This window comes from Drosophila serrata, unplaced genomic scaffold (assembly GCF_035046125.1).
Source record: "Drosophila serrata isolate PLE 108 unplaced genomic scaffold, ASM3504612v1 contig_23, whole genome shotgun sequence".
Lineage (NCBI taxonomy): Eukaryota > Metazoa > Arthropoda > Insecta > Diptera > Drosophilidae > Drosophila > Drosophila serrata.
Window position 1 is genome coordinate 1,580,037 of NW_028256921.1, and position 24,976 is coordinate 1,605,012.

Consider the following 24,976-nt stretch of genomic DNA (forward strand, 5'->3'; position numbering starts at 1 on the left):
GACTTCGTTATGGAATTTCTTACATTTTGATCTGTCGAAAAAATTTGTATATGAAAATATTGGTTAATCTCTATTCAAAGAATGGGAATATTTTAAGATTATAAAATTTCAACATTTAAAAATGGGAAACAAAAAATAATATTATATACAGATATTTAAACATGTAAGGATTCCAAAATTTAAGAGTCTTAAACGTTATATAGTTGAAAATTTGAGGATCCCGGAGATTTTAAACCTAATAAATATAAATATTAAGTTATGAACAGTTTGAGTATATAATAGAAATTTAAATAAATGCCACTCTAATAATTTTAAAAGTTTCAATCTTTTAAATGTATAGATTAAATATATATATATATATATATAATATATATATTATAGTATTACAAAATTGTGAAACTTAAAGATTTTGACCTTAAGATTTCAATATGTATTGACCTAATAATTCATTTTACGATTTCTCAAATCAATAAATTATTTTCCATATTATTTTTTTGCAGTGCAACTATCTTGGACAAGCAGCAAACTATTGAAAATGGCCTGCAGCAGATGTGTGTGTGTGTTAACCCCCTTCGCCTGGGTGTTGACATCTCTGTCTCAGTCTCGGCTTCTGTCTCTATATCCCCTTGCAACTCTCCTTGCCAGTGGGGAAAATAAGCAAGGAAAATGTGCAAGGAAAATGTACAAGGAAAATGTGCAAGGAAAATGTGCAAGGAAAATGTGCTAGGAAAATGCAATGACAAATAGGCGACAAAACGAAATGAGGAATATCCAAGAAGGAGCAGGAGCAGAAGCAGAAGCGGCGCCGAGATGAAGAAATGCTTAAAGAAGGAAACGTTCCAGCTGAGATTAGAAAAGCATTTGTTCCAATCAAAAAGCCAACAAGAGCAAAGCAGAAGGACCTCTTAGTGGGTGGTGATGGGGATGCCCCTGCATGTCCTTTTAACTCAACGAAACAAAGTGAAGGCAGAAAGAACAAAAGGACAAGTGTGTGAAGATAAACTGCCGAGGCACGTGAATGTGGTTGACTTGTGATGAAGCATCATCATCCCCGTAACCCCCTCCAGGATGGGGTTGAAAGAATAGTTGGCCAAGGCCAAGTTTCAATTAGTGTTTGGAAAACTTAATTAAGCCATAATGGTGCCTGCAATGCATAAATAACAAGGCGAGAAAAGTGGTAACTAACTCACGGGGAAAACTATAGGCTAGGACAAGGGATATATACCAATTTTAATTTGTTTTATGGTTTATTGTGTATGGTTTAATTTTGTATGCTTTCCTTTGACTTCTTTCTAGTTTATAGATTTAATAATGTAATTTATTTAATATATATATATTTGCATATACCCCTGGGATAGGGTAAATGGTATTAGCCTCAACACAACTCCCATCAATCCAGGCCAATAGATGAATATCCCGGCTGACTGACTGAATGAGCAAGTGAATGAGTGACTCACTGACGGGGCCACTGAATGACAAAGTGAGTAAGTGAGTGAGCTGAATGAATGTATGCAGCCGGGACAGGATGCGGCAGGCGTTGTCATTGCTATTCTCATTCAGCATCCGCATCTGCATCTTGGGGCATCCATTCCCTCTCTATTGTTAAATGCATGAAAAATTACTGACTCTCTGAGGGGTGGCAGGTTGCCTGCTAGCCATGGTCTCTGGTATCCTTCAGAAGGATGCACCTCCTCCGACCAGGTGCCCGTAACTCATACGCCGCGTTGCCCCACAATTTATGGCCATTGACTGCAAATGAACAGAGCTGCACAGAGCTCCTGCTGTTATGAAAGTTCTTAATTGTTTATTAAATGCTTTAGCAAAACATTTAATAAAAACTAATAAATATTTTTTCAAGCCAGCTAAAAGCTTAGGAAAATTATGTTCAGTGTAGGCCAGTCTCTTTGACAAATTGCATTGGCGCCTGTTTATTGAATTACAAAGGCAAATGGCTAATAAGTGAAAGGAGGAAAGGAGCGGTAGGGGCGTATGGATAGATAGATAGATGGATGGATGGATGGATGGCAGGATAGAAATAGGAGAGCTGCCAGGACATCAGCAGGAAGCAAGGACAAAGGGGGAAGCTGGCTCATCAGCTGTGGCATACCCCACCCGGATTGCATGGTCAATCGCTTTTAATTAAGCAAGCGGCCAAACGAATTAATTATCTGAAATGCCCAGGCATACACTGTAGTAAAATCCTGATTGTTTTTCAAAGGAATTAAATACAGTATTTTAAGGATTTTAAATAACAAAGAAATATTCACAACTATAAGACACATTTCCCTAAAGTTAATCAATCCTGGCTTTAAAAAGAAGTTTCTTTGATACAAGAACTTCAAATTAAAGGAAAATCAAAGAAGATTTTTCATTTCACCATTCTTTTCTTTAATCTTTATATAATATTTGCCCTTTTGTTAAATATATCTATAATATTTTTAATAACATTTTTATGAGTGGAGGCTAGACAACGTACTTGCTGTGCGCTTTTGGCGCCGTTGTTCAAATCAATTTGCTTGGCCTAACACGCTGTGAACTATGGCGATTTGAGTTTAATTAGCAAAATGCCACAACTCATGCACCTGCCGGAGGGACTGGGACTGAGACTGAGACTGAGACTGGCACTGGCACTGGGACATGTCCTGACTCCGAGTCCTGGCCACACCAGGGACAGCAGTCGCCTCAGGTGGCACGGTGGCAATTTGCATTTAATGCGCCACATTGGTTCCTGTCCGTGTCCGCGTGGCCAACTCGATGGCAAGATGGATGCGAATAATGTTAAGGACTCATAGGCCCACGGCTTCGGGCCTAAGGATGATGAATGAAGGACAATGATGATGGTAACAATGGATCTACAGCTATGATGAGCTACCAAGAGGAACAAGGAACTCCAGGAAAATGCTAGAATTTTATTAAATCTTGTTGGGATTTATGTTTGCCATCGAGAATACTGAAGAAGGTATTCAAATTATGTTAAAATGATATATAATAGAATCTTAGAAAATTTATAATGTCATATCTCTTTGAGGGAATTTAATATTATTATTTAAAACAAAAATAAAAACAATTTCTCGATAAGCCCACGTTTTTATGCCTTTGCAGTTTGCAAATGAATTGAGGATTTCTATTTTTTAAATTAATATTTAGGGACACAATTTATATGACTATTTTTGGCGATTAATCAATTTTTAAAAAACTCATAACTCAGCCAAAAATAAATTAATTTCAATTCGGAAAACTGTTTAATGCTAGTTTAAAATAGGTTAACAAATTTGCATACTCAATTTAAAATTTAAAAATTTTGTCAATTTTTTTTAGATTTTAACGATGTAACTTTTTTTGCAAAAATTGAACATTTTTTAATTTTCTTTTTCTGCCAGAGATTACTACAAATGCTGATCTGTTAATGCTGATCATGAATATATATGATTTATAGGATCGGAAATGACTCCTTCAGATGATTGCAAGCTTCTGACTAAACCTTAACTACCCTCAAAGTCTATAAAATCACTAACTTAGAATAAGGAACTTATTACAATAAAATGTGTTGGTTTTTCTATGAAATTATTCAATTAAACTTTTTAAGAATATTATTACTTGCTGCTCAGTCGTATTGTTAAACAAAACGCTTTAAAAATTGTATTAAAAAATAGTTTGTAATAGTTCCTATATTATTTACAAGTTTCTCTTCCAACAAACTTTTTTTTTTTTTGCTGGCCAAAAAAGTTTTCCTCACTTCCGCTGTTTTTCCTTTATTTTTTTCCTAGATTTTTTTTCGCACTCTCTCTACGCTCACCCAATTGCCATCATTTATTATACATCAATTGATTTACTTAAATACTCTAATCGGCTTTACTTAATTGTCCCGTTGAGCGACGGCGAGAATTTATTCTATTTGGGACGAAAGTACTTGGCATTTGAAGTGGAAAACAAATGTCGAGGGGGAAAAATTGGTTAACTAAATCGTACGAAAACAGGAAAAGTAAAAAACGTGAAAAGTGCCATGACTTAATAACCAATAAAGTTTTGTTTTTATTTATAAGCAAATAAAGCGTTAAATCAGCATAATGAGCGTGAAGGGAGGTGCTCTGGATTAACGTTCTTTTGCGGTAATTGAAGTTTTTTTTTTTTGAATAGTAAATAACCGCCTTGTTTGGTTGCCATGATGCCACGCCCCCTCCCACCGCACCGCCCAATTGCCCATTGTTTAGCCCTTGGGCTTGGGCCATATATCAGAGGTCAGGCTTTCTGTCTGGCTTTCCACCAGGGCGCATTTTCCCACCGGGGAAAAGCTGGGAAGCCCAACCCCAACGATAAACAACAAATAGAATAAGTGAAACTAAATGGTTAAATAGGGATAAACTCGACGAAAAGGATACTGTGTAAAGAGATAGGAATTTAGTAAGAATAAGAATAAATATTTATGTAAAAGTAAGCATTTAATTTAAGTCATTTCCCATTAATCCAACTCTTCAAAAGCTACCAATTTGTTATAAATATGTGCTCTATTTTCCAGGGTACCTTAGATATCGAATCATTTCCTGTTTTTTTCCCCAGGTGCTGGGCATAATAAAAATATTTGCACAAATGTTGAGGCCAAAAAAAAAAGGAAAAAGGGAGTGAGGAACAAAGAACCGGCGCTGATTGTGTATGGCTCACGTAGTCGAACCGCAATAAATATTGATGAGCGCACAAACACAACATTAAAACATTGTGCGTAAAACGGACTAGGTCCTGGGACAGGACCTAAAACCAGGATCTCAACCTGGTCCTCTCCACTTGGTAAGCATCCCAAAATATTTTGGGCAGCAACAGTTAAAGGCAGTAACATTTAATAACAATAATAATGCTAGTCCAGGAAATTCGACAAGGACTTGGCTTTTATTTTTATGCCAATTGCTCAGGGAGTAGGGGGAGGATTTGGAAAGGGAGCAGGAGGAGCAGGAGGAGCAGGATCAGGAGCAGGAGCTGGAAAAAGGTCCACCGCCAAGGTGGAAAGCTTTACGGGAAATGGCCCACGCCCTGGCACCGGTACAGGAAAATATATATATTAAATATTTACAGCCGCAACGGGGAAAAATATGTCTTAAATTACACTCCAGCCAAATCATAGCCAACGGGTGTGGTTTCAAGAGTTTCGAAATTAAATAATAAATAAGAATAACATTTAATTACGAGTTGGGAGAATTTAAATTAAAGTAATGTAATTTCTTTGAAATGTTGTCAAAGTGCTATATTTTTTTATATAATAAGGTATTTGGATACAATATTGAAATCATTCTCTCATTATTTTTATAAATTTACGTATTCATTTATACACTTTCATTTTAGTCAGACCCTTGTAATGATGTGAAGAAGTCATTTCCGACCCTATAAATCATATATATTCTTGATCAGCATTAACAGGTAAATCTTTCTAGCCATGTTGGGAGGAAAACTAAACGTTTGCCATTTTTTCAAAAATTGATAAGGGGTTACATCATTAAAATTTGCATAAATCGACAAAAATTGTGATTTTTTTTTAAATTTTATGCAGATTTATTACCATAAGAAAAACTAACATGAGACATCTTTCCAAATTAAAATTAATTGATTTTTGGGTGAGTTTTGAGAATTTTAGATTTTGATTTGTCGAAAAAATGGTCATATAAAAATATAAATATATTCATAAAATGCGAATATTTTAAGCCTACTTATGGTCGATTTTCTGTTTAATTCAATCATTTAATTGCAAACTGCAATGGTATATAAGCTTTGGAGTGCAAAAGTTAGCTTCCTTTCTGTTTTATATTTTATTTCAGGCATTTATAGTTCAAATAATTACGTATACGTAATTACGTATACGTAATATATAGTCAGCAATTTATAGTCAGAAACTTCTAATGCTGTGAAGGAGTCATTTCCGACCCCATAAATCATATATATTCTTGATCAGGATAAACAGGTGAATCTTTATAGCTATTTCCGGAAAGAAAATTTTTTTTTAATTTTTTTCAAAAAATTGAAAGGGGTTAAAATTTTCAAAAATTGAAAAAAATTTAATTTTTTTTTAATCTTAAATTGAGTATTCAAATTTATTAACCTTAACAAAATTAATACAGGAGTGGTTTTTGAATTGAAACTAATGTATTTTTGGCTGAGCTATGAGAATGAAAACTTTAATTTGTCGGAAAAAATGGTCATATAAAAATATCAATAAATAATGATTTAACGATTAAAACCAATAATTAAATTCCAATCTGCACTGACATAAACTTCGACTCCTAAAGGTAATATCCTTTCTTGTTTAACATGTATTCCAGACAACTTTTCGACTAACCCTCGGCTGCCAAAGTAATTGAATTGACCCACCAGCCGGGGGTTGTGTGTTGTCTGTGTGTTTTATTTGGTGTGCGGGTGTATGTGCTTAGAGGTTCATTTAGTTGGCAATTTCTCTAATAGGTTTACACTCAATCTGCCACATGTTCCCCTTGCCCCCTTGTCGCCTCTTTCGCGCTGCCCCCACAGAAAAGGAGACGAGACGCATTTTCAAGATCCTTAAACATGCTGAGGAGTGTGGCAGGAGTCAGCATTGAAACGGGAGGAGTGGAGTGTGTGTGTGAAAGGGGGTGTAGGCAGGAGGGGCCAGGGACTGTCCTCAATTAATTTGCGGCTGGACTGCAATTGATAATTATCGAAATAATTGATGTAATTGCCCGCGCTTGACCAAATCGAATCCCGCAATCAATGTCGCCCCCCGCAACCGCAAAATGTGTGCTCAGCATATCTGAGTAATGCAACAGGAGTTGTCTTATTAAAGGCACTGTCACAAATGCTTTATAAAATTTGTTAAAATAATAATAAATCCTAAATAGCATTAAATATCTATAACAAATATCATTAAGCTTTTCTTTTATACAAAGAAATAATAACTCCTTGACAAGCGGAGCCAAGTCCTCATGGCAGAAAAGAAAGTTTAAAAGAAGGACTTATGTGTGGAATAAATTATTTATATATTTATAATTTATTTACATATTTTTATCACCAACAAAAAAGTCCAAGAGTTGTTAGGTTTTTAATTGCTTTTCCCCTCTTTAGTGGTATTTAATTAATATTCATGTTTCTGAATTTCAACTTAATCATTCCCCTAATGCAAACTTTAGCTACTTAAAGCTTCGTTTAAAAAATGTATTAATTATTAATATTTTATTTTATATTTACATTTCTTAAATATTTCCCGTGTAAGACGGCCATCCTGTGTAAGAGTTCTTGAACTGAACAGCATCGGGTCGACTTGATTTTGTCCTCTCAGCACAAATTTGCAGCATAGGATTTACACGGTGGAATGGTTGGAAAAGGGGGGTTTCGAAATGATGGAAACATTCGGGGGTCAGAGGCCCCCAAGCTGTGACCCACTTAACATGCAACTTGTGGTCGCTTGACACTTGTCTCTGATGTCTTAAATCGAAGCCGAAGATGGGTGGATCCCAGACTCGAACAACTCAAATAAAGAGCTTCAAAGTTAATTGGTAAATCTGTGTCATGACATTGTTTGTCCAGCAGAAATATGCTTCAATTGAGTGAAATTAAAGTGTCGAGTCACCAATAAATAAAGGGATATTGCTGCAGTTCAAGAAGTCTACTAGTTATTTTGTATTGGAAATTGGGAAGGTTCCCCTTTTCATTTATCAGCATTTTCCCTTACATTTTCCTTTGTGAAATTGTTTTAAACACCACTTTAATTTGTCTAGGAAAATGTCTTGGAAAACCAAGTCAAACCTCAATTGTGAAAATCTGCGATAAAGCTGTCGCATGCTCTTCAATTTTTAAGCTAGGAACTGCAATGTTTCTTCTCTTACCCTATTCCCCTTGCTTAACTGCATTTTCCAGCAGTTTTCCCACAACAGCAAATATATACCATATATATACTTGTATATATATATATAGATAGTATATTTTTTTGCTGTCGAGAGCTGAGGAAAATAAAGGAGATTTCAGTTAACAAGTTTTAGTCTCTTCATATGCTTTGACAAATCCTTTGGCTGTGGCAAGGACTAAGAATGAATTTTGTCTTCGGACAGGACAATTGCTTTGGAAAATGTGTGCCGAAGGAGAAGACATCGAGTGGAGGAAGGACGTGTTAGAGGTGGGAAGACCGAGGTGTGTGTGTGTGTGTGTGTGTGTGTGTGTGTGTGTGTGTGTGTGTGTGTGTGTCTGGACACAACACATGTTGTTGTAACTCAAAGTCCTTGGCTCTGATTACAAAGTAAGCCGTTTACTTTGGCTGTAGTTTTGCTTTATACAATCAAGTCACTACCAAGGACACCCAGAATAGGGATATATGTAATGCCAATGGGATATATATTCAGCAAGTAAATATATTACCTTAGTTTCATCATATTTTAGGCCATATTTTTTCTATAAAACATATATTTCTTTTCTTAGCTGAATTTAATCCGATTTTCACCTTTAAGGTATTTCGCTTGTCGCATTTTGCAATCTATGGGGAAATTTCTTAGCGTTCTTTCTTTTTTTTTCCACCGCCCCCTTTATTTGTTTCTCTTTAATATTTTTGTCACATTTTTTACTTTCAGCAGCTTACGAAGGATCCATCGGCTTGGTGAGCGTGTCACTTCCTGTCGCCGTTCATCACCCTCACCGCCTGTATCCTACCGCCGAAGAGTGCTTTGCTGTCCTTTTGTGACTTTATTATAAACAAATAGGAGTAAAAATTTTCTTGGCTCTCAGCGTGCTTCTATCGCCTGCTGACGATGACACGGCAAAAACACAGGATGCAGCACACCAAAAGGATGCCAACACAGAGAGAAAAATTTTAGCAAGGAAAGGAAAGTGTTTAATATTTTGAAAAATTTTTGAATATTTATTTGAGTTTTGTTAATGGTGAAGTGTTTTATAATTTGATATGAAATCTGTTTTAAAACGATTACTCTATCTTTAGCACAAGTTTTTATTTGAATTTATTTACTAGCTGTTTTAAAATCCTTGAAAATGTGTCTAAGCATAAGCAATACAATTTTTTAGCTGTCAATTCAATATATATTTGTTTTGCAGCATTTTTTAGCATAGTTTTGTGCACCTTTTAAGAAGTTTAAAAAACTTAGGTATTTCCTTAACACTCCTACAAATAATTTTAGTTTTTCTATTTTTTCATTTCATAAGAAGTCCCTTTTTCTCTCTGTGTGACAAGGAAAGGGTGGCGGTTAAGGCGTTGAGAGGATCCTGGGCAAAGCAAAATATTGTCGCCTGCAATAAATGCCAAGCATCCGCTGCGACATGATGGCAGCAAGGACGGGCAAGGATGCGACAGGGAAAGGGATGCGGCCGGGAGCGGAACGACGACAGGAAGCGACCGAACCACCAACCACCATTATGAATGCAGCGCCATTTTGTTTTGCCCCCTTCCGCTTGCGCTCTCTCTATATATGTATATGTGTGTGTGTTCCATGCACCCTGATGCGTATGCGATAAATAATGCGACTTGGCCATTTTCATTGCCTGCTCTGCTTTTTATGCCCTTTTTTTGTGTGTAGTTGAACTTTAAGTTCTTTAAGTTTTATATACATAAATAAACGATAATTATCTAAATTGTTCTACTTAATATTACCTTCTGGGGTAACTGTTTTCCATGTCATAATATAGACAAACTTAGTGACTGGAAATATTAGAAATATAATCAATATATAATTAAATAATAAGAAAAACACTTAAAGTAATTCAAATTTAAAAGCCAAACTAAGCAAATATGCTAATAAATGAAGCTCAATTAGTTTGAGAACTCCATTAGCTGACCCTGAGTAATAATAATAAAGAAACGTATTTTAGTCAAAAATGTTGTCACATATTACTCATACGCCCCATTGGTTCAAAGCAAAATTCATGGCGGAGCTGGGACAACCTACACAGCCAGCCAAGCTTAATTAAAACATAAACTAGAAGCATAAACAAATGAATAATTCACATTATGTTGAAGGACCCTTTCCCCCCTTCCGCCCCCCCCCCCCCCATGCTCCTGCTCCTAGCAAACATCCAACGACCCCGAAACCAACCACCAAAGCCAAACACTTACCCTGACCGAAACTAGACAAAAATTTGCATTAGCCAAAAATGTATGGAAAACCAAACAAAAAAAAGGCAACAAAAAAAGTAAGCGCCAAAGGAAAAGAGTGGAAAAGGGAACTTTTTTCGGGTTTTTGGTTTTTCGCTGTTGGTGTGACTTTTATGCAAATGGAAAAAGGAAAAAAAATATGAAATTTCGTTGCATAGTTTCGGGCACGCATTTAAATTGCTGCGGATCATGTATATATATATAGATATATATATCTAGATGTATGTATATATATCTTTATATGCATATAGAATATGGCTATCCACCCGCTTCGATCCTTGCCATCCACTTGCAGCATGCCTTAAAGGCTTTAAAAGCAATTTGCCAGCGTTTTATACCCTTTCTGGGTATTATAATTTTTATAGAGAGGTTGTCACCCAACAGAGTAATTATTAAATATTTTAGAACCAGCAGAAGCTTTACAAATTGAAATTAATGCATTTTTAATTTACTTTATTTTAAACAATTAAAAACTGCAAGTGTAAAGACATTTCGGCCTTACGAATTTTGCTTACTTTTATGTTTTTTTATTTTTTAAAAGTGAAATTTTTCGGTATTTTGTGCCACTAAAATATGCTTTGAATGGGAAAGGGTATGTTGTTTTTAAAAAAATTATCTAAAATATTTTAAAATTTTTGATTTCTAGATAATTATAAAAACAACACAATAACAATTAAAGCCACTTTAAAAATAAATAGAAATAGCAAGTACTGTAACCAATTTTAAAAAATTTCTCAACACCTAATTATTTGTATTTTCCTTTCTAAAATATATTAAAAAATTAAATGGTTAGAGAAGAAATTTTACAGGATATCTCTCCACGTTTCAGTCACAACCTGAAACCTCTATTATTTATTAGCTTTTCTCCCTCTTTTTGTTTTTGAAAACATTCCGCGTGAGAGGTGCACATATATTTGGTAGTTTTTTGAGGCGTGCGAATTTAATCAAAAGTCAAAAAGCCCGCGCACACACGATGGGGATAAGAACTCGTACCATTTCGGCAGAATTTTCCACGCTTTTCATTTCACGTTTTGGTGCGTGCGCCCCTCTGACCCAAATAAAAAGAAGAAAAAAATAATACAACAAGAAAACCAAACAGAAAATAACAACAGGAGACGGAGCTGTGCACAGCCCACAAAAAGACTCATCAAAAACTCATAAATTTGCAATTTTCGACACATGACAAAACAAATTGTAAACAAAAGAAAAGCTACAGGCGAAGGAAAACTAACAAAAAAAAAAACCATCCCCGAAGAGAGAAGGAAGGAACAATAAACTTGACTACCTATGACAATATTGCCTCTTTTTTTCTGTCCCGGCCTCGTTTTATTTTCCAACTCAATCAATGAAACAAAGGCGTAAAAAAGGTGTTAAGCTGCCAACTCGCGAGAGGTTCTATGAGCGGAAAGGGAAAAATAGTTAAGAAAATATGAAAACAGTTTCGGGCTTGTACAGGAAGTTGATATTGAAGAAAAACCATTGCTTACTTTGTAGCAATTTATAATTTTATATAAATAATGATACATTTATTGATATTTTTATATGACAATTTTGTCAATAAATTAAAATTAAAAAAACTCATAACTCAGCCAAAAAAGCATTCATTTCAATTCGGAAATCACTCCTATGTTAGTTTTTGATAGTTTAATTTTGAATTTTTGTCAAATTTTGTAAATTTTAACGATGTAACCCCTTTATTTTTTTTTTCAAAAAATTGAAAAAAAAAATTTTTTTGCTGGAGATAGCTAGAAAGACTCGCCTGTTAATCCTGATCAAGAATATATATGGTTTATAGGGTCGGAAACAACTCCTTCATAGCCTAAGAAGCTTCTGACTATATATTACGTATACGTAATTACAAGCTTTTGACTAAAACTTAAATACCCTTAAGGGTAGAAATAAAATACAAAAATATTTAAAAATGATTAAACTTTATAATATCCAACTTTATAAATATATAAATTAATATTGTCTTTATGTATTAGTACAAACAAATAAACAAAATTCCTTATTAAAACCTATTTAAGATATTACCCAAAGAATCGATACACAAGAAACCATGAAACCATGAAAATAATAATAATAATAATAGTACAATTTATATATATTCTTTAAAATGTAATAATTTATATATAGAACATTCCCATATTCTCTATATATATTATTACGAATATATAAATAAAATTGTTTAAATGCTCAAATGCATTGTATGCCATTTCTCTGCTCTTGAGTTAAATTGAAATTGTCATTGTTGTGAATTTATTTGTTATTTCTGTATTTGCATACATACATTATCACCATTGAGTGAGTCTATATATGTATATATGTACATATAGAACTTTATATATACGGATGCATAAATTCCAACTAATTGAATGGCTACCAATCCCAATATGTATATGTGTCCAGCGAAAAAATCGCGAATGAATCAAAACTTATTTTGCAAGGCAGTTCATGAAACGGAAAGGTGGATGACATTAAGAGTGTCACATAATACTCGCAAGAATTTATCAGATAAGGTGTCCGAAGTTGCTATATGTCGAACTGTAACTTGAACTTGATAATATATGTAAATATTGGGGAACTTTAACGATGGATTTATTATTTAAGCTTTATTGTTGTTACTTTGCTTGCTGTAATTATATATGTATGGGGGCTTTTTAAAGCTTCGCTTTGTAACCGCGAGAACAACAGTAAGAACTAGTAGTTTGTGTTGAAATGAAAGTGGATTCGTTACAGAAGTACCCTATATTATAAAAACTACATCAATATTACTAGGTATTAATTTTTATTATTTAATAATTATTGGTTGGTACTAACATCTTAGTAATGTGTAGAAACTCAAAAGATTTTTAGATTTTTTAGATTTTTTAGATAGTCAAGAAATGTACTTAATTTATTAAAAAAATTAGAAAAAATTAAACCTTTTAATCAGTTGTCAGAATTTATTAAAAAAATATTATGATATATTTTCTACTGTAATAAACTATATAAAAGAATTTTTATAGCTTAATCAATTCTCTTCAAAATAAATTCTACAAACTTTAAATAAAAACTTGTTTACAAATACATTTTCCAAAAAATATATATAAAAAAAACTATATTAAAGCTTAAAGGTTTTTTAAATATCAATTAAAAAATCAAAGTAGCCTTGACCTACATCAACATATCGCCCTCTGCTACCCTGGAAAATGCACATTTGCGGTATTATAGCAAGAAAACGAACCGAAAGTCGCAATAGAAAAAGTTCAACTAATTAGCGCAAGCGACTTTTGAACGGTTGTCGTTTTTTTTCTATTTATTTATTCCTTTATTGCTGCTCTGATGTTGTTGTTGGCTTCAATTGAACAGCGGAATGGAGCGTGAAAAAAAATACAACAATGCCGTCAGAAGATGGGTTGTAAAAATATTTACCATATACAAAGTAATAATAATAATAATAAAGAGCAATTAACACATTTTCCTTAAGCCGCTCTCTCAACCAGTTTTCATTTCGGGGGCAAAATGACGATTTATTCGGAGACAAAATAAAAAGAAAAATATACAAAAAAGTGGATCGCAACTAACTACACATAATATAATACGGGTCTTCATCTTTATCACTCTCTCACAAGCGCGCACATACATGCCGATTACAGTGAAGCCCAAGTAAAGTGTTCTGCATGAACTTTGCTAATCTTGAGCAATTATTTGTTATTTATCTAATTAATATGCAAAAAAATCTGGAAAATGTTTATCTATTAATAACAATTTCTACTTTAACCTCGGCACTAACATTACAATTCCCAAATATTTTTAGTTCCCAAGCTAAAGCTTAAAATTGGTTTAATAAATATAGTGGCTTTCTTATAAATATAAAAAAATTTAAGTATTACTTACCTTGATCATCAGTTGTATACTTTCTCATGGATTTTATATCACTTCTGTAGGAGGCCTCACTGTAGACATGGAGGGCCGCTTGCTGTCTTTAATCTTTTTGAATTGAAAGAAATCTCGACGCGACTTGTGGGGAGGCTCTCAGTTCTCAGAGGCCCCGGCGTCGATTTTTCAGTTCGAAAACGAATGCGGCACGGTGAACACAAAAGGAATACATTACCGATAAATCGAATAAATCAATGCGAACACAATTCTTTTTGAAATATAATAAATCTGAACTCGTGACTTGCACGTGGTGCCACTAAACTGCAAAGGTGTAAGAAGTGTAAATGCGTAATGAAGCTTGCGAAAGTAGTGCAAGCAAAAAGAGCGGCTAATGAATTGCAGCTGAGGTGATCTGTGAAAAGCTCCTCTCCAGCTCGCTCTCTCTCTCTCCCCCGACTCTCCCGCTCTGTTGAAGGGCATTCAGTGAATATTTCGGCTTCGCTTATCGGAAGCTCGCAAGCTGATAAGGCCTGCTCACAGATAAGGTGACGCTGGCGCTTGTCTCTACTCTCACCTCTCTCCTCTCCGCTCTTGACTTACCTTTCCCTCGTCAATCGCATTCTCTCATTGTCCATTAAATCGCGAACAGCTGTTGAAAGCAAGTGGCTGCAAACAAAGCTCAAGAGTGCAGCAACAAAAACAAAAAGGAAATTCACAAGTCGCTGAAAGTGGAACGCAACAAGAATATATTTAAGAAAAAAAAAGGAATCATTAACAACTTAAAATTTGTACACCTTAAAAAAAAATAAGAGGAAGACAGCCAGCGCACGATGGGAAGAGATCGAATGCCGGAGCTTTTGGTAAGTGGAGCAAATTCAAAAACAAAAGAAAATATGAGGTAACTGCTAATTAGTTATGTGCACAGTGGCATTTAATTTTAGAACAAGTTACTAAACGCTGGAAAACTACTTTACTAGCTACCTAGATATACTTAAAATCTAGGTTTTCTATGTTTAGTTAATGATTATTGGCCAGATAAACTGACTGCTAATAAAACAAAGCTTCAAACTGCCAGATTTAAATGTGTGTTAGGAATTTCAGGTCTCAAATTAACGGAATTTTAAAAATTTAGAAATAGAAGTTACATATTTCATAATTCAAAGCTTATATTTTCCATATTTAATTTATGTTTATCCAACAAATAAATTGCCTTTTAAATTACACCTTGTTTTCTAAGTAAAATAATCTTTGTAGAACTGTTGTGTTTACAACCCCAGCTTAACATATTGTTATCCTGACTTTCAGTTTCCCAACTGCCAATTTTGTTACAGGTAATATTATTTAAAAACCTTTTACCAAAATTTTTGGACCCACTGTTTTGGGTTCTTAACAATTCGCTCACAATTTTCTCACAACTTTTTTCGCCTTGGCTTCGCCGCCACTATTGCGGGGCTTTCGGTGGGGTGTGCTAAGCATTTATCAGATTGTCCAAAGATAAGGCCGATAATGTGGCCCACACATCACACTTTTGCGCCACCCAACCCCCTCGGCCGCGTCCTTGCCACCCACCGATATGCCCATTTAGCACTAAGTGAATTTCAGTACTGAAGTCATTTTTATTGTTCATTTACACCGCGCCAGATTGTGAACAGCAAAATATATACATATACAACAACCACAAAAAATCAAATATACTCAACTACCACAGTTGGTAGTTTCTATTTTTCTCAGTTTTTCACTGCAGTTCGTTAGGATCGGATGGATCTATTTTAAATTGTTTCTAATTTTCCGTTTCCTTAGCGCTCCTTGAGCTCGAACTCGAACTCCTCGTCCAACGGTTCCCTGCTCCTGAACGTGTACAGTGGAACCACGGAATACAAGACCAGCACAAGCCCTGGTGGCACCGGCAACAGCTACTCAATATCCGGTCAAAATAATAATAATAATAATACAAATACAAATAATAACAATAATAATAGTGGCGACAGCAAAGATCGGGCTAACTCCAAAATGTCTCAGTATGGTTCCAATGTGGATGATATTCTCAATCCGGTGAGTTAACTTAATATTAATATTAATAACCATATATTTTGAAATATATATTTGTGATTAAGTAGTAAATAAGAATTATATTTAAGAAATATCATAATATAGGAGGACATTACCTTAACAACTTTTGTTAATAACAAAATATATTTCTACAAATTCGAAATACTATAAGTTCCTTAATATAATTACATAAATTTCTGTAAATATTTTTAATAAATACTCCACATTCAATATCTTGATCTATTAATATTAAGACACATTTATTTATATATACCGTGGGAATCGGAGTTAAACAGAGAATATATAACTCTCTCTGTGTGTTTTCAGTAAGCTCCGTAAGTTTTATGAATCAGCTTTATTACTCAATACGCCAGAAACTCGTGATAAGTGTAGAAAAATAAATCGCTTTTCCAATTGAATATGTTTGTTGTGATTACAACAAATTCCAGAGGGAAGAGAGAGGTATCGAAAGATATAGAAATAGAGCGCAAGGTAGGGCTCACATGGAAATAGAGAAAAATGTCACGCTTTCTCATTTCCATTAATGGGGGGCTTTTTTTCGACTCTCCATAAAATGTAAACAAATATTTTGCGCTTGGCAACCGGAAGAGAACATTCATGAGTAAGATAAAGTATTAGAAACTGGTTCTAAAAAGTAAATGAAACTAAACCCTGTTTCCAAAAGTCAAGTGAAATATACAGACTATTTAAAATATGACTAAACAATAATACCAATAATGATAATGTAAATATATATAATTAGTGTATTCTGAGCTGTTCTATAAAATATTTTAAATAAATTATAGTAAGTTCTGAATCATACCATTTGAATAATATATAGTTTCAATGTTCTGAAGTATTTAAAAAAAATTATATAATATAATACAAACTGATTGAGTTTTTTATGTACATTTTATAAATATATTCTTATCTTTTTGATACTAATATGTCCAGGGTTTAATCCTTTCCTGATTTTTAACTAATATTATTAATTTATTTTCAGTACTCGGAGATTCGGCAGCAACTTGCTCTCATCGCCGCCAATTTGGAGGCGATGAACCGCATGACCCAAACTATTAATCTGCGAACGTTTAACGGTGAGCGTAAGCAATAAATAAATAATTATTAACAAGTAATATAATTTATTCATGATATTTATGTAGAAAACGAGATGGGTGAGCTGCACAATAAGAATCTGAGGCTGGGAAACCAGTTAATGACACGATTTAAGGACTTTAAGGCAAATCTTCCGGCGGAGAATGACTACAGTTTGGAGGCCAGAATGAAAAGAACCCTGTTCTATGGCCTTCATCAAACCTTCATTAATCTTTGGCATAAAAATGAACTCTTCCTTCAAAATTACGAGTTCAAAGTGAAAAAGAATCTGCGTCTACACTCTAAAATAAGTGAGTATTTAAGAATTCTTTTATATTTCCATCAGGCTTAGTTTGTTGAAAGAATTTAAATTTGTTTATTTTTGCATTGAAGTTTCGCGTGCTTTATATAAATACAATCCTTTCATTATTTACTAAACATTTTATTATTATTATTCTTTACAGTCAACTCAGAGGCCAGCGAACAAGAAATCGAGTTACTCATTGAAAATAAAACAACGAAACTCTTTGTGGACAATGTGAGTTGATTTAACTTATTCCAGAAAATTATATTTTGGAATTTTAAAGGGCTAAAAAAAAATAAAAATAAATAAGAATATAGCCTTGCAGATTAAAATTTGATCACTAGGAATTAATACAACATATATATATTATATATATATATTTATGTTAAACAAAAATAAAGTAATGCCTGCTTTCGTTTTATTCGCCTATTCATATTATATTAACAATTTTGCAATCACCGTTTTGCATTTTCCTCAATTTATAACGATCGTTTGATAAGATATAGTAGCCCGATTTTCAAAAAATTTTACACAACATTTTAGATTAATATATAATGGCTATATATTAAAATATATATTATATATTATATATTATATATTTATAATCCACCGATTCGCCATGATCCGACTTATATACTAGTATAATTATATAGATGAATAGTTTCATTGTAATAGCTTGCTCTTAAATGTGTCCAAAACAAATCTCGCACATCTGTGCATATGATTCTCAATTGGTTCTAACATCCCCGGAACGAAGTGTCGGCTGCCGACCAGGTCTCAGATATGTGTTGTGTTACAAAAGTTGCAAGTCATTGTTTACTAGTGTTCAAAGTTAGTAACTGATCATACATACTTACTGGTCATAGATACTTACTAATCATAGTTACTTAGTGGTCATAGATACTTACTGATCATAATTACTTAATGTTCATTGATACTTCCTGATCAGAGTTACTTACTGGTCAGAGTTACTTAGTGATCAGAGTTACTTAATGTTCATTGATACTTCCTGATCAGAATTACTAACTGGTCAGAGCTACTTAGTGATCAGAGTTACTTACTGCTCATAGTTACTTAAGCGTATGTGGTGTGCATATAATTCCCAACTAGTTTAAACATCCCCGGAACGAAGTGACGGCTGCCGACCAGGTCTCAGATATGTGTTGTGTTACAAAAGTTGCAAGTCATTGTTTACTAGTGTTCAAAGTTAGTAACTGATCATACATACTTACTGGTCATAGATACTTACTAATCATAGTTACTTACTGGTCATAGTTAATTACTGATCATAGTTATTTAATGGTCATAGATACTTACTGGTCATAGGTACTTTCTGATCATAGTTTATTGATACCTACTGATCATAGTTCAATACTGATTACTGATTAAAAGTCCTGTGATTTTTTTGATTTCCCCTACAGATCCTTCAGGAAACGGAGAAGGAGCGACAGACACTGCGCGATTTGATGGACAGATTCAATGAGCTTCGTCGCCTGGAGAAGTCCATCGAGGAGGTGCACGCTCTATTCATGCGGATCCAGACCCTGGTCCTCGAGCAGAGCGAGACGATCCAACGTGTTGAGTTCCATGCCCAGCAGGCCACCCTGTACGTGGACAAGGGTGCTGACGAACTGGACCAGGCGGAGAAGCACCAGAAGAGGGCTCGCAAGGTAAAGGATTTGAATTTCCAAAAAATAATAATTTTACTAACGTACCTCTTGTGTTTTTATTTGCAGAAAAAAATAATGCTCATTGTGATACTTGCGGTGGTGTTGTTAGTATTACTTCTCGTTGGTATTTATTTGTGATGTAAATGTGACATTTTATTTTTATTATAATTTTTTTTTAATAATAATAAGTTACAAATTTAAGAAAATAAACTAAAAGACAAACAAATCTTTGGAATGTATACTCAACTTCATTTATTCATGGTTTTTAATTTTCACTTTTGTTTACTCTTATCTATAATTAATACATGGATATATGTACATATATACATCAAATACTCTATTAATCCTATATTTTGTATCAAGTATAGATTGTTTATTACGTCAATTGTTATGAATTTAAGGAGTACGAATTTTAGCATTACTGTGTCACGTCCGAAAACAATATCTTAAAGGCAATGGGCATTCGTTTAAATATTTATAGTAAATATTAATTCCAAACATGTTCCTACGAATTTTAAAAAGTTCGATGCATCGATTTTTCCATCGATGTTTGTTGGCCACTTCCAATTAACCAAGTCTAGAAACAAATTGGCAACATTTTTTTAACGATAATCCAAGTAAATCGATTTAACTATAATGCCTACTCGGCCATCACTAATTTAATTTTTATCGTTAGGCCTTATTTTTCCTGAGCTGTTCACTCAGTTTCCAGCACTTTGGGGGTCAAGTCGTCCCTTCTGGAATATTTTATTTAATTATTTGGTCTTAGTTCTTATTTATTCTGATTTTGATCTTGATTATATTGTTGAGACATAATTTCGTTTATTCAAATTCAAGATTTTTTTTATTTATAATTTTTTTATTTATTAACTTCTTATATTGTGATATGGAATTAGTTACAATCGACTCGAAAAGATATATCGATTATCTATCCGACATTTGGACAGTATCTTTTTAGTGTGACAATTGATTATATTTTTGAGACATCAATTAGTTAATTCATAATTAAGTAATGGGTTTTTATTTATTTTATTTCAACATATTTTATTTATTATCTACTTATATTGTGATATGGAATTAGTTACAATCAAATCGAAAAGATGTTGCTTATCTATCCGGCATTTGCATTGAAAAAATGAAATTTTTGAGTCTTTATTTATTTTGAATGCTGGCTAGTGTGACCACGCATGTTTTTGTTAATTCACACATTTTGAGCACTCTCGGTATATTTTATTTCTTACATCCAGAAGACTGCGGCATTTATTAGTACCTCAACCGTGGTCACACCGCTTCAATTTATACTAGTTTATAAACTTTTTTTATTACAAAGAAATGCATTTTTCCACGCCGAAAGTGAACTAAGGTGAGCCGATTTATGGTTCCTGGAAGCTGGCCATGTTCTCTAGCTAGAGGTCGTGACGCAGGAAGCCATCCGTTCGGCAGACGCCGCAGAAAACCGACAATAACAAACCAACCCCGGGCGCCATTTTTGGCTGCTTTCTGCGAGACTACGCAGTAATTAATTTCATCCTGAACGCTATTGCAGGCGGAGATTCGGATTCGGCTGCGGACACGGATGCGGATTTGTTGTGGCTAACATGGAGGACCCATGCAAGCCGCCGCCACCGCCTCCGCCGCCCCCGGCACTTTCTCACGACGAAGAGTCGCTGCCGAATGCGAGGGGAGTGCACTTCAAGCTGCAGAGTCTGCAGCCGGAGGAGGAGCTCCTAGGCTCAGTGACCATGCTAAATTGCCCGGGAACGCGGGCCAGCGCGCGCGTTATCCAGAAAATGAAGCAGGATCAGACCAGGCCCATGACGCCGCCGCCCAGCGAGCGGGAGCACAGCAAGAAAGAGGAAAAGGCGGCCCAAAAGACGCCGTCGCAGTTGAAGGCCGGCAATGGGAAGACCACCTGGACGAATGTGGAGCGCAACTGCTTCTTCGATGCCCTTAACGAGTTCGGCAAGGATTTCGAGGCGGTGGCCAATTGCATCAATGCCAAGCTGAAGCGTCGCAATGCCAGCAGCGACTACAGCTTCAAAACCAAGGATCAGGTTCGCCAGCACTACTACCAGACCTATCACAAGATCTGCAAGTACGTGCGCTATTCGGAAGGTGAGTTGCAGTGTCCCTTATGTAGTTAAACACAGTTCAGCTCCCTTCACCGCACACTTTTCATCTCTCGTTGTTTTAGAGCTCAAGAAGCCCGCTCAGGAGCTGTACACGTTGATTAACTACGGCGAGATGCGGCGGAAGCAGCAGTTCCTCACCGAAAAGCACTTCATGAAGCTGAAGCAGCTGGTTTACCATGGACAAATCACCGTTCGCTGCAAGGGCAAGAACATTCGGATCAAGACGCCATCCTGCAAGGCACTCCGGCGGCTCAATCAACTAGATGGTAAGTGGATAAGCGACATTTCCCAGACTGTGCTGTAACACGTCTTCCCGCAGATTCCCTTGAGGATATACGGCTGCCCAGCAAGGTGGAGGTGCTGGTGACGCCCGCTAATATGGAGGCCTTCGGCCGGGTGCAGTCCCTGGCCCAGAATCCGCGCGGCAGGATCATTGTCCCGCTGCACAAGAAGCTCATCAGCTTCATCAAAACGTTCGAGTACAAATGGCGCAGTGCCAATCAGCGTTTGAACGAGGAAAAGTCAATCTTCTGTCCGCTTCCCGCTCCTGCAGCTGCTGCCACTGAGTCAGAGCCATCACCGTCACCAGTGGCAGTATCTGTGCCAGTGCAAGTTCCAGCGCCAGTTGCATCCCTGGATCCTTCGCTGTGCTTCCAGCCACGACCTGGTGTGGCCATTCATCGGCCACTGCTGAGCATCACCGCCTATTTGAGCAGTATCAACATCTGTCTCTCCGCCTACGAGGAACGTTTGGGCTTCAAGGTTCGCAGCGAGACATTGGGCAACCTGCCCGGCATTCCGGTCACGACCAACAAGAGACCCAGGACGGAAAGTGGCTCCGAGAAGCGATCGCCGGAATCGAAGAAACCCAAATCGGGGACCAGTCCAGCGTTGGAGAAAAGCTTGGACGACGTGCCTTTGGAGGGAGGAAATCACGTGAAGCTCGAAAATAGCAGTGGCGATGAATTGGGTGAGGAGATACAGGAGTTCCTTGGTGACCTAGAGGCTGCAGCTCAAACTCAAGCCGCAAATCCAGTGAATCCACCACAGGCACCATCGGAAGCGCCAGCTCTTCAGCCCGATGCAACCGAGGCACCAGCTGACACGGATCCGTGTGCATCACGAACCTCTCCGTTGCCGTTGCAAGCTCAGCCGCCTGTCCCTCCGCCAGCTCCTGTCACCCCGGCATCTGCACCTTTGGGTCGCTCCAAACGAAAGGAAGCCAAAGAAGCGGCAGCCGCTGCCCAAGCTCGAAACTTCAAGCCCCTGCTCAGCGATGAGATCCTCAAGAGAATCCGTAAGGGCTGGACCGTGGCAAATGCGGCGGATATAACCATTGGCGACCTGTATGTGGTTTTTGGGCAGGACTCGAAGCTCGAACTGGAGTACTACTGGTGTGAGCTGGAGAATACGCCGCCAGTTGGCTCCACAGCAACTTCCTCGAATTCCATAACAAACTCGTCTTCCTCGGCAGCCAATTCCACCTCCGCCACAGTGGCCACCCAAACGGGCAACTCCTCCTCCTCCAGCACCCTGCAAACCACAACCTCGTCCACTGCTGCCGCCATCACCACCACCAACAACAACAACAATAATCCTCCCAACACCACAAGCACCTCGCTGCCCTACAATCCCAACGACTGTGATAGCGTGGAACGCGTCAAGGCCGTCACCACATCCTCGGTAAGCAACAAGCTGAAGCACTTGCTGCTGGTGGCGAATCTCAGCGAGCGTGTGCGCAAACGTCAGTGCAACTGCGGCCACACCTGCGACAGGAAGCGCGACCTGATGACCAAAGCGCAACAGCTGGCCGATGCGGCAGCCGCCGGCGGAATCGGAACCAGCGGCGATGGGGGCAACTTTCGTACTCCAATGCTGCCGGTGAGGCGGCCGATAGCCAACATCATTGATCCCGTAAGGCAGCTATCAGCGGTGAGTATTTCTTCCTGTTTCCAGCATTTGTATTATATACTTTATGGGTTCATTGTGTTATTAATTCTATCTTTCTTACCTTTACTTTAGCTCACCCGCCAAAAGATCAGTCGACAGGTGCTCGTGCAGCGTCGGCTTTTGCCCTCCGCTTCCGTTGGCGGTCGTCCGTACGATCTGCTCAATGTGCGCCAGCTGCATAGCGGCCTCTTTGAGCCAATCGATAGACTTGGCGGCAACAGTTCCAGTGGCATAAGTTCCGGCTCCAGCTCCTATTCAGGCCAGAGTGAAGCGATGTCCTCTGGCCAGGCGGCAGGCAACGATACACACCGGCAAGGGGACAAGGAGGAGCCACAGGCACTGCAGATCGACGACGAGGGCAGGACTCAACAGGGTGGCAGTCGAGATATGCCTAATCTGGATTTTTGTGTGGCAACCAGCACTACTAGTGATGGCAAAACTTTCACGACTGCTGAAGTTCAGGATGAGAGCACAAGTGAGATGATTAGCGTCTTCTAATCGAACGTATTAACTGGTTTTCGTTTGCTCCTTGACAGCTCAAAACTTCTTCCGTGGCAGCGTTAGTCCGATGCATTTGCTGCGAGACTCAACCTCCAATGCCCGTTGGCTGGAGGATAATATCAATGACTTCTCGTTAACATCACTGCTGGGGCACCTGGATGAGATTGATGCCACCAGAGATATACTGGTGGGTGCAAATGCTATTCAAATCTTGTGAAATTGTATGCAAATTTTGTATATATTTTGTTATTCACCAGGATCCCTCATCCAGCATGTCGGTGATCAGCGAAAGCAGCGTAGACTTTCGGCATAAGTTCCAGGAGATTGCCGCCCTGCTGCAGCAGCAGGAGAAGGATTAGCAGCGATAACAGTGGGAGACCCACATCCTGATGTAAGAGAAAGAGAACCCATGCTCCATGTGTGCCTCCAAAATGTTTTTTTTTTTCATCCCTTTTTTATGATTTTTTTTTTTTTTTTTTTTGTTTTTAAACTCACAGATTGCATCAACCCATATGTTACATATATATTTATGTGATCCTTGTGATCTATTCTCATATGTCTCTGCCAAGTATTATAGGAAGCACTCACATTGTCTGAACATTAAATATATTTATTTATACATTAATTCTATGTATGAAGCGACCGATTAGGAAAAAATCGTCATTTTTGTTTACCCCTGCAGAGGGCATTATTTTTTTTGGTAGGAAGGCGAAAAACATCTCAGTCAATTTAGCCATGTTAGTCCGTTCGATTCTATGGTATCCTTTCCCTGTATTAGTAGTCGTCATATTCCAAAAGGAACAGAGGACTATATCCAATTACAACTGTATACATTGCATGGTGTCAAACTTCAAGGATATTCCAACTTTGGACCCGGAAGTAGCTTCTTTTTTTCTGTTTTCTGTTTCATACACAGTCCCTCTGCTTGATTTCTCACTCGCTTACGCTCCCAGACGCGTTCCACACTCCTACATTTTCATTTTCCTAGCACGTAAGATCGGTTCAAAGTAGTTTGTAGGTCATAAAAAGTAAAAACAAAACACCAACCAGAACTTCCATGTGTGTATAGAGAGACTTTTCCGTTAGACCCCCCAAAGTCGAGAATTGTTTTTACCCCATTTCCTAAGCATCCAAAAACTCCTCATTGTTAACGATATATCTATATCTATATATAGTGTATGAGAAACAGAGGAACAACATTTAATTCTAGAGCCTATGTATTTTGTAACTCTGTAACACTTGGAACTTGTTATCATACTTACCACGAGGAGAAGTCAAAAATAAAAAGCAAGCTAAAATAAAACATTGC

The 24,976-nt window shown here is 36.8% G+C and overlaps 2 protein-coding genes and 1 long non-coding RNA gene across 4 annotated transcripts in view; 2 read left to right on the top strand and 1 right to left on the bottom strand.

Annotated features, from left to right (window-relative positions):
* Window positions 1-14,348, bottom strand: part of LOC147645072 (uncharacterized) — a 51,832-nt gene extending 37,484 nt beyond the window's left edge. Inside the window, exon 1 of the long non-coding RNA XR_015271137.1 lies at window positions 13,985-14,348. This is a non-coding gene — a long non-coding RNA (uncharacterized LOC147645072). The remainder of the gene's footprint in view (window positions 1-13,984) is intronic.
* Window positions 14,018-19,310, top strand: Syx4 (Syntaxin 4). 2 transcript variants are annotated; one of them, XM_086830465.1, is made up of 7 exons: window positions 14,018-14,826; window positions 15,767-16,018; window positions 17,019-17,112; window positions 17,179-17,421; window positions 17,575-17,648; window positions 18,836-19,084; window positions 19,151-19,310. In XM_086830465.1, exons 1-7 carry the CDS (start codon window positions 14,797-14,799, stop codon window positions 19,220-19,222), a joined length of 1,014 nt encoding a protein of 337 aa, XP_086686591.1. In that variant the 5' UTR covers window positions 14,018-14,796; the 3' UTR covers window positions 19,223-19,310. The 2 variants fall into 2 exon arrangements, with proteins under 2 accessions (XP_086686591.1, XP_086686595.1); XM_086830469.1 differs by lacking the exon at window positions 14,018-14,826 and adding an exon at window positions 15,410-15,677.
* Window positions 19,311-20,331: 1,021 nt separating this feature from the next.
* On the top strand, window positions 20,332-24,970 carry crm (cramped chromatin regulator). The gene is made up of 7 exons (XM_020950590.2): window positions 20,332-20,447; window positions 20,631-21,199; window positions 21,279-21,482; window positions 21,536-23,148; window positions 23,239-23,641; window positions 23,703-23,854; window positions 23,925-24,970. Exons 2-7 carry the CDS (start codon window positions 20,683-20,685, stop codon window positions 24,024-24,026), a joined length of 2,991 nt encoding a protein of 996 aa, XP_020806249.2. The 5' UTR covers window positions 20,332-20,447; window positions 20,631-20,682; the 3' UTR covers window positions 24,027-24,970.
* Window positions 24,971-24,976: the final 6 nt, after the last annotated feature.

Coding starts and splice junctions, on each gene's coding strand:
- crm (XM_020950590.2), top strand. CDS start 20,683: ATGGAGGACCCATGCAAGCCGCCGCCACCGCCTCCGCCGCCCCCGGCA. Junction 21,483..21,535: donor GCGGCTCAATCAACTAGATG/GTAAGTGGATAA, acceptor GTCTTCCCGCAG/ATTCCCTTGAGGATATACGG. Junction 23,855..23,924: donor ATGCCACCAGAGATATACTG/GTGGGTGCAAAT, acceptor GTTATTCACCAG/GATCCCTCATCCAGCATGTC.
- Syx4 (XM_086830465.1), top strand. CDS start 14,797: ATGGGAAGAGATCGAATGCCGGAGCTTTTG. Junction 14,827..15,766: donor ATCGAATGCCGGAGCTTTTG/GTAAGTGGAGCA, acceptor CCGTTTCCTTAG/CGCTCCTTGAGCTCGAACTC. Junction 17,422..17,574: donor GCGTCTACACTCTAAAATAA/GTGAGTATTTAA, acceptor TATTCTTTACAG/TCAACTCAGAGGCCAGCGAA.